Raw genomic sequence first — 18,001 nt, forward strand, 5'->3', positions numbered from 1 at the left:
TACAGAGGGTTAGTCCGGTCTATTGTGCGCCTAATTTATTATAGATGTCTATGTCCCGCATCAATATAGACGACACTACAGAGGGTTAGTCCGGTCTATTGTGCGCCTAATTTATTATAGATGTCTATGTCCCGCATCAATATAGACGACACTACAGAGGGTTAGTCCGGTCTATTGTGCGCCTAATTTATTATAGATGTCTATGTCCGGTATCAATATAGACGACATTACAGAGGGTTAGTCCGGTCTATTGTGCACCTAATTTATTATAGATGTCTATGTCCCGCATCAATATAGACGACACTACAGAGGGTTAGTCCGGTCTATTGTGCGCCTAATTTATTATAGATGTCAATGTCCCGCATCAATATAGAAGACACTACAGAGGGTTAGTCCGGTCTATTGTGCGCCTAATTTATTATAGATGTCTATGTCCCGCATCAATATAGATGACACTACAGAGGGTTAGTCCGGTCTATTGTGCACCTAATTTATTATAGATGTCTATGACCAGCATCAATATAGACGACACTACAGAGGGTTAGTCCGGTCTATTGTGCGCCTCATTTATTATAGATGTCTATGTCCCGCATCAATATAGACGACACTACAGAGGGTTAGTCCGGTCTATTGTGCACCTAATTTATTATAGATGTCTATGTCCCGCATCAATATAGACGACACTACAGAGGGTTAGTCCGGTCTATTGTGCGCCTAATTTATTATAGATGTCAATGTCCCGCATCAATATAGAAGACACTACAGAGGGTTAGTCCGGTCTATTGTGCTCCTCATTTATTATAGATGTCTATGTCCCGCATCAATATAGACGACACTACAGAGGGTTAGTCCGGTCTATTGTGCACCTCATTTATTATAGATGTCTATGTCCCGCATCAATATAGAAGACACTACAGAGGGTTAGTCCGGTCTATTGTGCGCCTCATTTATTATAGATGTCTATGTCCGGTATCAATATAGACGACACTACAGAGGGTTAGTCCGGTCTATTGTGCGCCTCATTTATTATAGATGTCTATGTCCCGCATCAATATAGACGACACTACAGAGGGTTAGTCCGGTCTATTGTGCGCCTAATTTATTATAGATGTCTATGTCCCGCATCAATATAGACGACACTACAGAGGATTAGTCCGGTCTATTGTGCGCCTAATTTATTATAGACGTCTATGTCCAGTATCAATATAGACGACACTACAGAGGGTTAGTCCGGTCTATTGTGCACCTAATTTATTATAGATGTCTATGTCCCGCATCAATATAGACGACACCACAGAGGGTTAGTCCGGTCTATTGTGCGCCTAATTTATTATAGATGTCTATGTCCCGCATCAATATAGACGACACTACAGAGGGTTAGTCCGGTCTATTGTGCGCCTAATTTATTATAGATGTCTATGTCCCGCATCAATATAGACGACACTACAGAGGGTTAGTCCGGTCTATTGTGCGCCTAATTTATTATAGATGTCTATGTCCCGTATCAATATAGACGACACTACAGAGGGTTAGTCCGGTCTATTGTGCACCTAATTTATTATAGATGTCTATGTCCCGCATCAATATAGAAGACACTACAGAGGGTTAGTCCGGTCTATTGTGCACCTCATTTATTATAGATGTCCAAGTCCCGCATCAATATAGACGACACTACAGAGGGTTAGTCCGGTCTATTGTGCGCCTCATTTATTATAGATGTCTATGTCCCGCATCAATATAGACGACACTACAGAGGGTTAGTCCGGTCTATTGTGCGCCTAATTTATTATAGATGTCTATGTCCCGCATCAATATAGACGACACTACAGAGGGTTAGTCCGGTCTATTGTGCGCCTAATTTATTATAGATGTCTATGTCCCGCATCAATATAGACGACACTACAGAGGGTTAGTCCGGTCTATTGTGCGCCTAATTTATTATAGATGTCTATGTCCCGCATCAATATAGACGACACTACAGAGGGTTAGTCCGGTCTATTGTGCACCTAATTTATCATAGTTGTCTATGTCCCGCATCAATATAGACGACACTACAGAGGGTTAGTCCGGTCTATTGTGCGCCTCATTTATTATAGATGTCTATGTCCCGCATCAATATAGATGACACTACAGAGGGTTAGTCCGGTCTATTGTGCACCTAATTTATTATAGATGTCTATGTCCCGCATCAATATAGACGACACTACAGAGGGTTAGTCCGGTCTATTGTGCACCTAATTTATTATAGATGTCTATGTCCGGTATCAATATAGACGACATTACAGAGGGTTAGTCCGGTCTATTGTGCACCTAATTTATTATAGATGTCTATGTCCCGCATCAATATAGACGACACTACAGAGGATTAGTCCGGTCTATTGTGCGCCTAATTTATTATAGATGTCTATGTCCCGCATCAATATAGACGACACTACAGAGGATTAGTCCGGTCTATTGTGCGCCTAATTTATTATAGATGTCTATGTCCCGCATCAATATAGACGACACTACAGAGGGTTAGTCTGGTCTATTGTGCTCCTCATTTATTATAGATGTCAATGTCCCGCATCAATATAGACGACACTACAGAGGGTTAGTCCGGTCTATTGTGCGCCTAATTTATTATAGATGTCAATGTCCCGCATCAATATAGACGACACTACAGAGGGTTAGTCCGGTCTATTGTGTGCCTAATTTATTATAGATGTCTATGTCCCGCATCAATATAGACGACACTACAGAGGGTTAGTCCGGTCTATTGTGCGCCTAATTTATTATAGATGTCTATGTCCCGCATCAATATAGACGACACTACAGAGGGTTAGTCCGGTCTATTGTGCGCCTAATTTATCATAGTTGTCTATGTCCCGCATCAATATAGACGACACTACAGATAGATAGTCCGGTCTATTGTGCGCCTCATTTATTATAGATGTCTATGTCCCGCATCAATATAGACGACACTACAGAGGGTTAGTCCGGTCTATTGTGCGCCTCATTTATTATAGATGTCTATGTCCCGCATCAATATAGATGACACTACAGAGGGTTAGTCCGGTCTATTGTGCACCTAATTTATTATAGATGTCTATGTCCCGCATCAATATAGAAGACACTACAGAGGGTTAGTCCGGTCTATTGTGCATCTAATTTATTATAGTTGCCTATGTCCCGCATCAATATAGACGACACTACAGAGGGTTAGTCCGGTCTATTGTGCGCCTAATTTATTATAGATGTCTATGTCCCGCATCAATATAGACGACACTACAGAGGATTAGTCCGGTCTATTGTGCGCCTAATTTATTATAGATGTCTTTGTCCCGCATCAATATAGAAGACACTACAGAGGGTTAGTCCGGTCTATTGTGCATCTAATTTATTATAGTTGCCTATGTCCCGCATCAATATAGACGACACTACAGAGGGTTAGTCCGGTCTATTGTGCACCTAATTTATTATAGTTGTCTATGTCCCGCATCAATATAGACGACACTACAGAGGGTTAGTCCGGTCTATTGTGCGCCTAATTTATCATAGTTGTCTATGTCCGGTATCAATATAGACGACACTACAGAGGGTTAGTCCGGTCTATTGTGCGCCTAATTTATTATAGATGTCTATGTCCCGCATCAATATAGACGACACTACAGAGGATTAGTCCGGTCTATTGTGCGCCTAATTTATTATAGATGTCTATGTCCGTTATCAATATAGACGACACTACAGAGGGTTAGTCCGGTCTATTGTGCACCTAATTTATCATAGATGTCTATGTCCCGCATCAATATAGACGACACTACAGAGGATTAGTCCGGTCTATTGTGCACCTAATTTATTATAGTTGTCTATGTCCCGCATCAATATAGACGACACTACAGAGGGTTAGTCCGGTCTATTGTGCGCCTAATTTATTATAGATGTCTATGTCCGTTATCAATATAGACGACACTACAGAGGGTTAGTCCGGTCTATTGTGCACCTCATTTATTATAGTTGTCTATGTCCCGCATCAATATAGACGACACTACAGAGGGTTAGTCCGGTCTATTGTGCGCCTCATTTATTATAGTTGCCTATGTCCCGCATCAATATAGACGACACTACAGAGGGTTAGTCCGGTCTATTGTGCGCCTAATTTATTATAGATGTCTATGTCCGTTATCAATATAGACGACACTACAGAGGGTTAGTCCGGTCTATTGTGCGCCTAATTTATTATAGATGTCTATGTCCCGCATCAATATAGACGACACTACAGAGGGTTAGTCCGGTCTATTGTGCGCCTAATTTATTATAGTTGTCTATGTCCGGCATCAATATAGACGACACTACAGAGGGTTAGTCCGGTCTATTGTGCGCCTCATTTATTATAGATGTCTATGTCCCGCATCAATATAGACGACACTACAGAGGGTTAGTCCGGTCTATTGTGCGCCTCATTTATTATAGTTGTCTATGTCCGGTATCAATATAGACGACACTACAGAGGGTTAGTCCGGTCTATTGTGCACCTCATTTATTATAGATGTCCATGTCCCACATCAATATAGACGACACTACAGAGGGTTAGTCCGGTCTATTGTGCGCCTCATTTATTATAGTTGTCTATGTACCGCATCAATATAGACGACACTACAGAGGGTTAGTCCGGTCTATTGTGCGCCTCATTTATTATAGATGTCTATGTCCGGCATCAATATAGACGACACTACAGAGGGTTAGTCCGGTCTATTGTGCGCCTAATTTATTATAGATGTCTATGTCCCGCATCAATATAGACGACACTACAGAGGGTTAGTCCGGTCTATTGTGCACCTAATTTATCATAGTTGTCTATGTCCCGCATCAATATAGACGACACTACAGAGGGTTAGTCCGGTCTATTGTGCTCCTCATTTATTATAGATGTCTATGTCCCGCATCAATATAGACGACACTACAGAGGGTTAGTCCGGTCTATTGTGCACCTAATTTATCATAGTTGTCTATGTCCCGCATCAATATAGACGACACTACAGAGGGTTAGTCCGGTCTATTGTGCTCCTCATTTATTATAGATGTCTATGTCCCGCATCAATATAGACGACACTACAGAGGGTTAGTCCGGTCTATTGTGCGCCTCATTTATTATAGATGTCTATGTCCCGCATCAATATAGACGACACTACAGAGGGTTAGTCCGGTCTATTGTGCTCCTCATTTATTATAGATGTCTATGTCCCGCATCAATATAGACGACACTACAGAGGGTTAGTCCGGTCTATTGTGCGCCTAATTTATTATAGATGTCTATGTCCGGTATCAATATAGACGACACTACAGAGGGTTAGTCCGGTCTATTGTGCGCCTAATTTATTATAGATGTCTATGTCCGGTATCAATATAGACGACACTACAGAGGGTTAGTCCGGTCTATTGTGCGCCTAATTTATTATAGATGTCTATGTCCGGTATCAATATAGAAGACACTACAGAGGGTTAGTCCGGTCTATTGTGCGCCTCATTTATTATAGATGTCTATGTCCCGCATCAATATAGACGACACTACAGAGGGTTAGTCCGGTCTATTGTGCACCTCATTTATTATAGATGTCTATGTCCGGCATCAATATAGACGACACTACAGAGGGTTAGTCCGGTCTATTGTGCGCCTCATTTATTATAGATGTCTATGTCCCGCATCAATATAGACGACACTACAGAGGGTTAGTCCGGGTCTATTGTGCGCCTCATTTATTATAGTTGTCTATGTCCCGCATCAATATAGACGACACTACAGAGGGTTAGTCCGGTCTATTGTGCGCCTCATTTATTATAGATGTCTATGTCCCGCATCAATATAGACGACACTACAGATAGTTAGTCCGGTCTATTGTGCTCCTCATTTATTATAGATGTCTATGTCCCGCATCAATATAGACGACACTACAGATAGTTAGTCCGGTCTATTGTGCTCCTCATTTATTATAGATGTCTATGTCCCGCATCAATATAGACGACACTACAGAGGGTTAGTCCCGGTCTATTGTGCACCTAATTTATTATAGATGTCTATGTCCGGTATCAATATAGACGACACCACAGAGGGTTAGTCCGGTCTATTGTGCGCCTAATTTATTATAGATGTCTATGTCCCGCATCAATATAGACGACACTACAGAGGATTAGTCCTGTCTATTGTGCTCCTCATTTATTATAGTTGTCTATGTCCCGCATCAATATAGAAGACACTACAGAGGGTTAGTCCGGTCTATTGTGCTCCTCATTTATTATAGATGTCTATGTCCCGCATCAATATAGAAGACACTACAGAGGGTTAGTCCAGTCTATTGTGCGCCTAATTTATTATAGATGTCTATGTCCCGCATCAATATAGAAGACACTACAGAGGGTTAGTCCGGTCTATTGTGCGCCTCATTTATTATAGATGTCTATGTCCGGTATCAATATAGAAGACACTACAGAGGGTTAGTCCGGTCTATTGTGCGCCTCATTTATTATAGATGTCTATGTCCGGTATCAATATAGACGACACTACAGAGGATTAGTCCGGTCTATTGTGCTCCTCATTTATTATAGTTGTCTATGTCCCGCATCAATATAGAAGACACTACAGAGGGTTAGTCCGGTCTATTGTGCTCCTCATTTATTATAGTTGTCTATGTCCCGCATCAATATAGACGACACTACAGAGGGTTAGTCCGGTCTATTGTGCTCCTCATTTATTATAGATGTCTATGTCCCGCATCAATATAGACGACACTACAGAGGGTTAGTCCGGTCTATTGTGCGCCTCATTTATTATAGATGTCTATGTCCGGTATCAATATAGACGACACTACAGAGGGTTAGTCCGGTCTATTGTGCGCCTAATTTATTATAGATGTCTATGTCCCGCATCAATATAGAAGACACTACAGAGGGTTAGTCCGGTCTATTGTGCACCTAATTTATTATAGATGTCTATGTCCGGCATCAATATAGACGACACTACAGAGGATTAGTCCGGTCTATTGTGCACCTCATTTATTATAGATGTCTATGTCCCGCATCAATATAGATGACACTACAGAGGGTTAGTCCGGTCTATTGTGCGCCTAATTTATTATAGATGTCTATGTCCGGTATCAATATAGACGACACTACAGAGGGTTAGTCCGGTCTATTGTGCACCTCATTTATTATAGATGTCTATGTCCGGCATCAATATAGACGACACTACAGAGGGTTAGTCCGGTCTATTGTGCGCCTCATTTATTATAGATGTCTATGTCCCGCATCAATATAGACGACACTACAGAAGGTTAGTCCGGTCTATTGTGCGCCTCATTTATTATAGATGTCTATGTCCGGCATCAATATAGACGACACTACAGAGGGTTAGTCCGGTCTATTGTGCGCCTCATTTATTATAGATGTCTATGTCCCGCATCAATATAGACGACACTACAGAAGGTTAGTCCGGTCTATTGTGCGCCTCATTTATCATAGATGTCTATGTCCGGTATCAATATAGACGACACTACAGAGGGTTAGTCCGGTCTATTGTGCTCCTCATTTATTATAGTTGCCTATGTCCCGCATCAATATAGACGACACTACAGAGGGTTAGTCCGGTCTATTGTGCGCCTAATTTATTATAGATGTCTATGTCCCGCATCAATATAGACGACACTACAGAGGGTTAGTCCGGTCTATTGTGCTCCTCATTTATTATAGTTGTCTATGTCCCGCATCAATATAGACGACACAACAGAGGGTTAGTCCGGTCTATTGTGCACCTCATTTATTATAGATGTCTATGTCCCGCATCAATATAGACGACACTACAGAGGGTTAGTCCGGTCTATTGTGCACCTAATTTATTATAGATGTCTATGTCCGGTATCAATATAGACGACACTACAGAGGGTTAGTCCGGTCTATTGTGCGCCTCATTTATTATAGTTGTCTATGTCCCGCATCAATATAGACGACACAACAGAGGGTTAGTCCGGTCTATTGTGCACCTCATTTATTATAGATGTCTATGTCCCGCATCAATATAGACGACACTACAGAGGGTTAGTCCGGTCTATTGTGCACCTAATTTATTATAGATGTCTATGTCCGGTATCAATATAGACGACACTACAGAGGGTTAGTCCGGTCTATTGTGCACCTAATTTATTATAGATGTCTATGTCCCGCATCAATATAGACGACACTACAGAGGGTTAGTCCGGTCTATTGTGCTCCTCATTTATTATAGTTGTCTATGTCCCGCATCAATATAGACGACACAACAGAGGGTTAGTCCGGTCTATTGTGCACCTCATTTATTATAGATGTCTATGTCCCGCATCAATATAGACGACACTACAGAGGGTTAGTCCGGTCTATTGTGCACCTAATTTATTATAGATGTCTATGTCCGGTATCAATATAGACGACACTACAGAGGGTTAGTCCGGTCTATTGTGCTCCTCATTTATTATAGTTGTCTATGTCCGGTATCAATATAGATGACACTACAGAGGGTTAGTCCGGTCTATTGTGCGCCTAATTTATTATAGATGTCTATGTCCCGCATCAATATAGACGACACTACAGAGGGTTAGTCCGGTCTATTGTGCACCTAATTTATTATAGATGTCTATGTCCCGCATCAATATAGACGACACTACAGAGGGTTAGTCCGGTCTATTGTGCTCCTCATTTATTATAGTTGTCTATGTCCGGTATCAATATAGATGACACTACAGAGGGTTAGTCCGGTCTATTGTGCGCCTAATTTATTATAGATGTCAATGTCCCGCATCAATATAGAAGACACTACAGAGGGTTAGTCCGGTCTATTGTGCGCCTAATTTATTATAGATGTCTATGTCCCGCATCAATATAGACGACACTACAGAGGGTTAGTCCGGTCTATTGTGCGCCTAATTTATTATAGTTGTCTATGTCCGGCATCAATATAGATGACACTACAGAGGGTTAGTCCGGTCTATTGTGCGCCTAATTTATTATAGATGTCTATGTCCCGCATCAATATAGACGACACTACAGAGGGTTAGTCCGGTCTATTGTGCACCTAATTTATTATAGATGTCTATGACCAGCATCAATATAGACGACACTACAGAGGGTTAGTCCGGTCTATTGTGCACCTAATTTATTATAGATGTCTATGACCAGCATCAATATAGACGACACTACAGAGGGTTAGTCCGGTCTATTGTGCACCTAATTTATTATAGATGTCTATGTCCGGTATCAATATAGACGACACTACAGAGGGTTAGTCCGGTCTATTGTGCTCCTCATTTATTATAGATGTCTATGTCCGGTATCAATATAGACGACACTACAGAGGGTTAGTCCGGTCTATTGTGCACCTAATTTATTATAGATGTCTATGTCTGGTATCAATATAGACGACACTACAGAGGATTAGTCCGGTCTATTGTGCTCCTCATTTATTATAGTTGTCTATGTCCCGCATCAATATAGAAGACACTACAGAGGGTTAGTCCGGTCTATTGTGCGCCTCATTTATTATAGATGTCTATGTCCGGTATCAATATAGATGACACTACAGAGGGTTAGTCCGGTCTATTGTGCGCCTCATTTATTATAGATGTCTATGTCCGGTATCAATATAGACGACACTACAGAGGGTTAGTCCGGTCTATTGTGCACCTCATTTATTATAGATGTCTATGTCCCGCATCAATATAGACGACATTACAGACGGTTAGTCCGGTCTATTGTGCGCCTCATTTATTATAGTTGTCTATGTCCCGCATCAATATAGACGACATTACAGAGGGTTAGTCCGGTCTATTGTGCGCACGGCTCTTGATAAATTCTGTGCACAGACTTTGGGATCGATGCTTTAGACTGTATTTAAACCTGCTCCAACATGGTCTGACATTTCGGTGTACTTTCAGCCGATGCGACTTGCATCATGTTCTAAAAAATCCTCTAAAGATAAAGTCGCAGAAAAGTCGCACATACTTATACTGCGACTTTCTGTGCGACAAATTTAGACAGGAAAAACCAGTCTAAATACTTTGATAAATATCCCCCTATGAGGTAGAAAGCTCCCTGTACATGCTGGGATTTGTAGTTCTATTACAGCAGGAGACATATCTATAACCTGATGACCCTGAGGTATGAAGACAAGACTCCTGTACATGCTGGGATTTGTAGTTCTATTACAGCTGGAGACATATCTATAACCTGATGACCCTGAGGTATGAAGACAAGACTCCTGTACATGCTGGGATTTGTAGTTCTATTACAGCTGGAGACATATCTACAATCTGATGACCCTGAGGTATGAAGACAACACTCCTGTACATGCTGGGATTTGTAGTTCTATTACAGCTGGAGACATATCTATAACCTGATGACCCTGAGGTATGAATACAAGACTCCTGTACATGCTGGGATTAATAGTTCTATTACAGCTGGAGACATATCTATAACCTGATGACCCTGAGGTATGAAGACAAGACTCCTGTACATGCTGGGATTAATAGTTCTATTACAGTTGGAGACATATCTATAACCTGATGACCCTGAGGTATGAAGACAAGACTCCTGTACATGCTGGGATTTGTAGTTCTATTACAGCTGGAGACATATCTACAATCTGATGACCCAGAGGTATGAATACAAGACTCCTGTACATGCTGGGATTTGTAGTTCTATTACAGCTGGAGACATATCTACAATCTGATGACCCTGAGGTATGAAGACAAGACTCCTGTACATGCTGGGATTTGTAGTTCTATTACAGCAGGAGACATATCAATAACCTGATGACCCTGAGGTATGAAGACAAGACTCCTGTACATGCTGGGATTTGTAGTTCTATTACAGCAGGAGACATATCTACAATCTGATGACCCTGAGGTATGAAGACAAGACTCCTGTACATGCTGGGATTTGTAGTTCTATTACAGCTGGAGACATATCTACAATCTGATGACCCAGAGGTATGAAGACAAGACTCCTGTACATGCTGGGATTTGTAGTTCAAATTAAACTTCAGCCCAATTGTCTCCAGCTGTAATAGAAGGTTCTGGACTTTACCTCGTCCATCGCTCGGATCTCTAGACGCAGTTTGTCCATCACAGTAATGAAAAGCTGTAAGAAAGAAGAGCGAGTAAGAGAAACTGGATACATATATACAGCACCCATAGAAAGTACACATTACATCACTATAGAGAGGTATAGACTGAGCGTACACATTACATCACTATAGAGGGTATATACTGAGTGTACACATTACATCACTATAGAGAGGTATAGACTGAGCGTGCACATTACATCACTATAGAGAGGTATAGACAGAGTGTACACATTACATCACTATAGAGGGTATATACTGAGTGTACACATTACATCACTATAGAGCGGTATATACTGAGTGTACACATTACATCACTATAGAGGGGTATATACTGAGTGTACACATTACATCACTATAGAGAGGTATAGACAGAGTGTACACATTACATCACTATAGAGGGTATATACTGAGTGTACACATTACATCACTATAGAGAGGTATATACTGAGTGTACACATTACATCACTATAGAGGGGTATATACTGAGTGTACACATTACATCACTATAGAGGGGTATAGACTGAGTGTACACATTACATCACTATAGAGGGGTATATACTGAGTGTACACATTACATCACTATAGAGGGTATAGACTGAGTGTACACATTACATCACTATAGAGGGGTATATACTGAGTGTACACATTACATCACTATAGAGGGGTATAGACTGAGTGTACACATTACATCACTATAGAGGGGTATATACTGAGTGTACACATTACATCACTATAGAGGGGTATATACTGAGTGTACACATTACATCACTATAGAGAGTATATACTGAGTGTACACATTACATCACTATAGAGGGTATATACTGAGTGTACACATTACATCACTATAGAGAGGTATATACTGAGTGTACACATTACATCACTATAGAGGGGTATATACTGAGTGTACACATTACATCACTATAGAGGGGTATATACTGAGTGTACACATTACATCACTATAGAGAGGTATAAAAAGTACACATTACATCACTATAGAGAGGTATAGACTGTACACATTACATCACTATAGAGGGTATAGACTGAGTGTACACATTACATCACTATAGAGGGGTATATACTGAGTGTACACATTACATCACTATAGAGAGGTATAGACTGAGTGTACACATTACATCACTATAGAGAGGTATATACTGAGTGTACACATTACATCACTATAGAGAGGTATAGACTGAGTGTACACATTACATCACTATAGAGAGGTATAGACTGAGCGTACACATTACATCACTATAGAGAGGTATATACTGAGTGTACACATTACATCACTATAGAGGGGTATATACTGAGTGTACACATTACATCACTATAGAGGGTATATACTGAGTGTACACATTACATCACTATAGAGAGGTATAGACAGAGTGTACACATTACATCACTATAGAGAGGTATAGACTGAGTGTACACATTACATCACTATAGAGAGGTATAGACTGAGTGTACACATTACATCACTATAGAGAGGTATATACTGAGTGTACACATTACATCACTATAGAGGGGTATATACTGAGTGTACACATTACATCACTATAGAGGGGTATATACTGAGTGTACACATTACATCACTATAGAGGGGTATATACTGAGTGTACACATTACATCACTATAGAGGGGTATATACTGAGTGTACACATTACATCACTATAGAGAGGTATATACTGACTGTACACATTACATCACTATAGAGGGGTATATACTGAGTGTACACATTACATCACTATAGAGGGGTATAGACTGAGTGTACACATTACATCACTATAGAGCGGTATATACTGAGTGTACACATTACATCACTATAGAGAGGTATATACTGAGTGTACACATTACATCACTATAGAGCGGTATATACTGAGTGTACACATTACATCACTATAGAGGGTATAGACAGAGTGTACACATTACATCACTATAGAGAGGTATATACTGACTGTACACATTACATCACTATAGAGGGGTATATACTGAGTGTACACATTACATCACTATAGAGGGTATATACTGAGTGTACACATTACATCACTATAGAGGGTATATACTGAGTGTACACATTACATCACTATAGAGGGGTATATACTGAGTGTACACATTACATCACTATAGAGAGGTATATACTGACTGTACACATTACATCACTATAGAGGGTATATACTGAGTGTACACATTACATCACTATAGAGGGTATATACTGAGTGTACACATTACATCACTATAGAGAGGTATATACTGAGTGTACACATTACATCACTATAGAGGGGTATATACTGAGTGTACACATTACATCACTATAGAGGGGTATATACTGAGTGTACACATTACATCACTATAGAGGGGTATATACTGAGTGTACTAATTACATCACTATAGAGGGGTATATACTGAGTGTACACATTACATCACTATAGAGGGTATAGACTGAGTGTACACATTACATCACTATAGAGAGGTATATACTGAGCGTACACATTACATCACTATAGAGGGGTATATACTGAGTGTACACATTACATCACTATAGAGGGGTATATACTGAGTGTACACATTACATCACTATAGAGGGTATATACTGAGTGTACACATTACATCACTATAGAGGGGTATATACTGAGTGTACACATTACATCACTATAGAGGGGTATATACTGAGTGTACACATTACATCACTATAGAGGGGTATAGACAGAGTGTACACATTACATCACTATAGAGCGGTATATACTGACTGTACACATTACATCACTATAGAGAGGTATATACTGAGTGTACACATTACATCACTATAGAGGGGTATATACTGAGTGTACACATTACATCACTATAGAGGGGTATAGACAGAGTGTACACATTACATCACTATAGAGAGGTATATACTGACTGTACACATTACATCACTATAGAGGGGTATATACTGAGTGTACACATTACATCACTATAGAGGGTATAGACTGAGTGTACACATTACATCACTATAGAGGGGTATAGACAGAGTGTACACATTACATCACTATAGAGGGTATATACTGAGTGTACACATTACATCACTATAGAGCGGTATATACTGAGTGTACACATTACATCACTATAGAGGGGTATATACTGAGTGTACACATTACATCACTATAGAGAGGTATATACTGACTGTACACATTACATCACTATAGAGGGGTATAGACAGAGTGTACACATTACATCACTATAGAGGGGTATATACTGAGTGTACACATTACATCACTATAGAGGGTATATACTGAGTGTACACATTACATCACTATAGAGCGGTATATACTGAGTGTACACATTACATCACTATAGAGGGGTATATACTGACTGTACACATTACATCACTATAGAGGGTATATACTGAGTGTACACATTACATCACTATAGAGGGGTATATACTGAGTGTACACATTACATCACTATAGAGAGTATATACTGTGTGTACACATTACATCACTATAGAGAGTATATACTGAGTGTACACATTACATCACTATAGAGGGGTATATACTGAGCGTGCACATTACATCACTATAGAGAGGTATAGACAGAGTGTACACATTACATCACTATAGAGGGTATATACTGAGTGTACACATTACATCACTATAGAGAGGTATATACTGAGTGTACACATTACATCACTATAGAGGGTATATACTGACTGTACACATTACATCACTATAGAGGGTATATACTGAGTGTACACATTACATCACTATGTACACATTACATCACTATAGAGGGTATATACTGACTGTACACATTACATCACTATAGAGGGGTATATACTGAGTGTACACATTACATCACTATAGAGGGTATATGCTGACTGTACACATTACATCACTATAGAGAGGTATATACTGAGTGTACACATTACATCACTATAGAGGGTATATACTGACTGTACACATTACATCACTATAGAGGGGTATATACTGACTGTACACATTACATCACTATAGAGAGTATATACTAAGTGTACACATTACATCACTATAGATCGGTATATACTGAGTGTACACATTACATCACTATAGATCGGTATATACTGAGTGTACACATTACATCACTATAGAGGGGTATATACTGAGTGTACACATTACATCACTATAGAGCGGTATAGACTGACTGTACACATTACATCACTATAGAGGGGTATATACTGAGTGTACACATTACATCACTATAGAGCGGTATAGACTGACTGTACACATTACATCACTATAGAGAGGTATATACTGACTGTACACATTACATCACTATAGAGGGGTATAGACAGAGTGTACACATTACATCACTATAGAGGGTATATACTGAGTGTACACATTACATCACTATAGAGAGGTATATACTGACTGTACACATTACATCACTATAGAGGGTATAGACTGAGTATACACATTACATCACTATAGAGGGGTATATACTGAGTGTACACATTACATCACTATAGAGGGGTATATACTGAGTGTACACATTACATCACTATAGAGGGGTATATACTGAGTGTACACATTACATCACTATAGAGGGGTATATACTGAGTGTACACATTACATCACTATAGAGAGGTATAGACAGAGTGTACACATTACATCACTATAGAGGGGTATATATTGAATGTACACATTACATCACTATAGAGGGGTATAGACAGAGTGTACACATTACATCACTATAGAGGGTATATACTGAGTGTACACATTACATCACTATAGAGGGTATAGACTGAGTGTACACATTACATCACTATAGAGGGGTATATACTGAGTGTACACATTACATCACTATAGAGGGGTATATACTGAGTGTACACATTACATCACTATAGAGGGGTATAGACAGAGTGTACACATTACATCAATATAGAGGGGTATATACTGAGTGTACACATTACATCACTATAGAGGGGTATATACTAAGTGTACACATTACATCACTATAGAGGGGTATATACTAAGTGTACACATTACATCACTATAGAGGGGTATATACTAAGTGTACACATTACATCACTATAGAGGGGTATATACTGAGTGTACACATTACATCACTATAGAGGGGTATATACTGAGTGTACACATTACATCACTATAGAGCGGTATATACTGAGTGTACACATTACATCACTATAGAGCGGTATATACTGAGTGTACACATTACATCACTATAGAGGGGTATATACTAAGTGTACACATTACATCACTATAGAGGGGTATATACTAAGTGTACACATTACATCACTATAGAGGGGTATATACTGAGTGTACACATTACATCACTATAGAGGGGTATATACTAAGTGTACACATTACATCACTATAGAGGGGTATATACTAAGTGTACACATTACATCACTATAGAGGGGTATAGACAGAGTGTACACATTACATCACTATAGAGGGTATATACTGAGTGTACACATTACATCACTATAGAGCGGTATATACTGAGTGTACACATTACATCACTATAGAGAGGTATAGACTGTACACATTACATCACTATAGAGGGTATATACTGAGTGTACACATTACATCACTATAGAGGGGTATAGACAGAGTGTACACATTACATCACTATAGAGGGTATATACTGAGTGTACACATTACATCACTATAGAGGGTATATACTGACTGTACACATTACATCACTATAGAGGGTATATACTGAGTGTACACATTACATCACTATAGAGCGGTATATACTGAGTGTACACATTACATCACTATAGAGGGGTATAGACAGAGTGTACACATTACATCACTATAGAGCGGTATATACTGAGTGTACACATTACATCACTATAGAGGGTATATACTGAGTGTACACATTACATCACTATAGAGGGTATATACTGAGTGTACACATTACATCACTATAGAGAGGTATATACTGACTGTACACATTACATCACTATAGAGGGGTATAGACTGACTGTACACATTACATCACTATAGAGAGGTATATACTGACTGTACACATTACATCACTATAGAGGGTATAGACTGAGTGTACACATTACATCACTATAGAGAGGTATATACTGACTGTACACATTACATCACTATAGAGGGTATAGACTGAGTGTACACATTACATCACTATAGAGAGGTATATACTGACTGTACACATTACATCACTATAGAGGGTATAGACTGAGTGTACACATTACATCACTATAGAGAGGTATATACTGACTGTACACATTACATCACTATAGAGGGTATAGACTGAGTGTACACATTACATCACTATAGAGAGGTATATACTGACTGTACACATTACATCACTATAGAGGGTATAGACTGAGTGTACACATTACATCACTATAGAGAGGTATATACTGACTGTACACATTACATCACTATAGAGAGGTATATACTAAGTGTACACATTACATCACTATAGAGGGTATATACTGAGTGTACACATTACATCACTATAGAGGGTATAGACTGAGTGTACACATTACATCACTATAGAGGGGTATATACTGAGTGTACACATTACATCACTATAGAGGGTATATACTGAGTGTACACATTACATCACTATAGAGGGTATATACTGAGTGTACACATTACATCACTATAGAGGGGTATATACTGAGTGTACACATTACATCACTATAGAGGGGTATATACTGAGTGTACTAATTACATCACTATAGAGGGGTATATACTGAGTGTACACATTACATCACTATAGAGGGTATAGACTGAGTGTACACATTACATCACTATAGAGAGGTATATACTGAGCGTACACATTACATCACTATAGAGGGTATATACTGAGTGTACACATTACATCACTATAGAGGGTATATACTGAGTGTACACA

At 39.4% G+C, this 18,001-nt stretch overlaps 1 protein-coding gene across 3 annotated transcripts in view; it reads right to left on the reverse strand.

Annotated features, from left to right (window-relative positions):
• VPS28 (VPS28 subunit of ESCRT-I) overlaps window positions 1–18,001 on the reverse strand; it is a 140,712-nt gene that overhangs the window by 41,931 nt on the left and 80,780 nt on the right. For all 3 annotated transcript variants that reach the window (XM_056553104.1, XM_056553103.1, XM_056553105.1), the window contains one exon: window positions 11,086–11,139. In XM_056553104.1, coding sequence (XP_056409079.1) covers window positions 11,086–11,139 — 54 coding nt within the window. The remainder of the gene's footprint in view (window positions 1–11,085; window positions 11,140–18,001) is intronic.

The sequence above is a fragment of the Hyla sarda genome, unplaced genomic scaffold (genome assembly GCF_029499605.1).
Source record: "Hyla sarda isolate aHylSar1 unplaced genomic scaffold, aHylSar1.hap1 scaffold_236, whole genome shotgun sequence".
In the NCBI taxonomy this organism is placed as follows: domain Eukaryota; kingdom Metazoa; phylum Chordata; class Amphibia; order Anura; family Hylidae; genus Hyla; species Hyla sarda.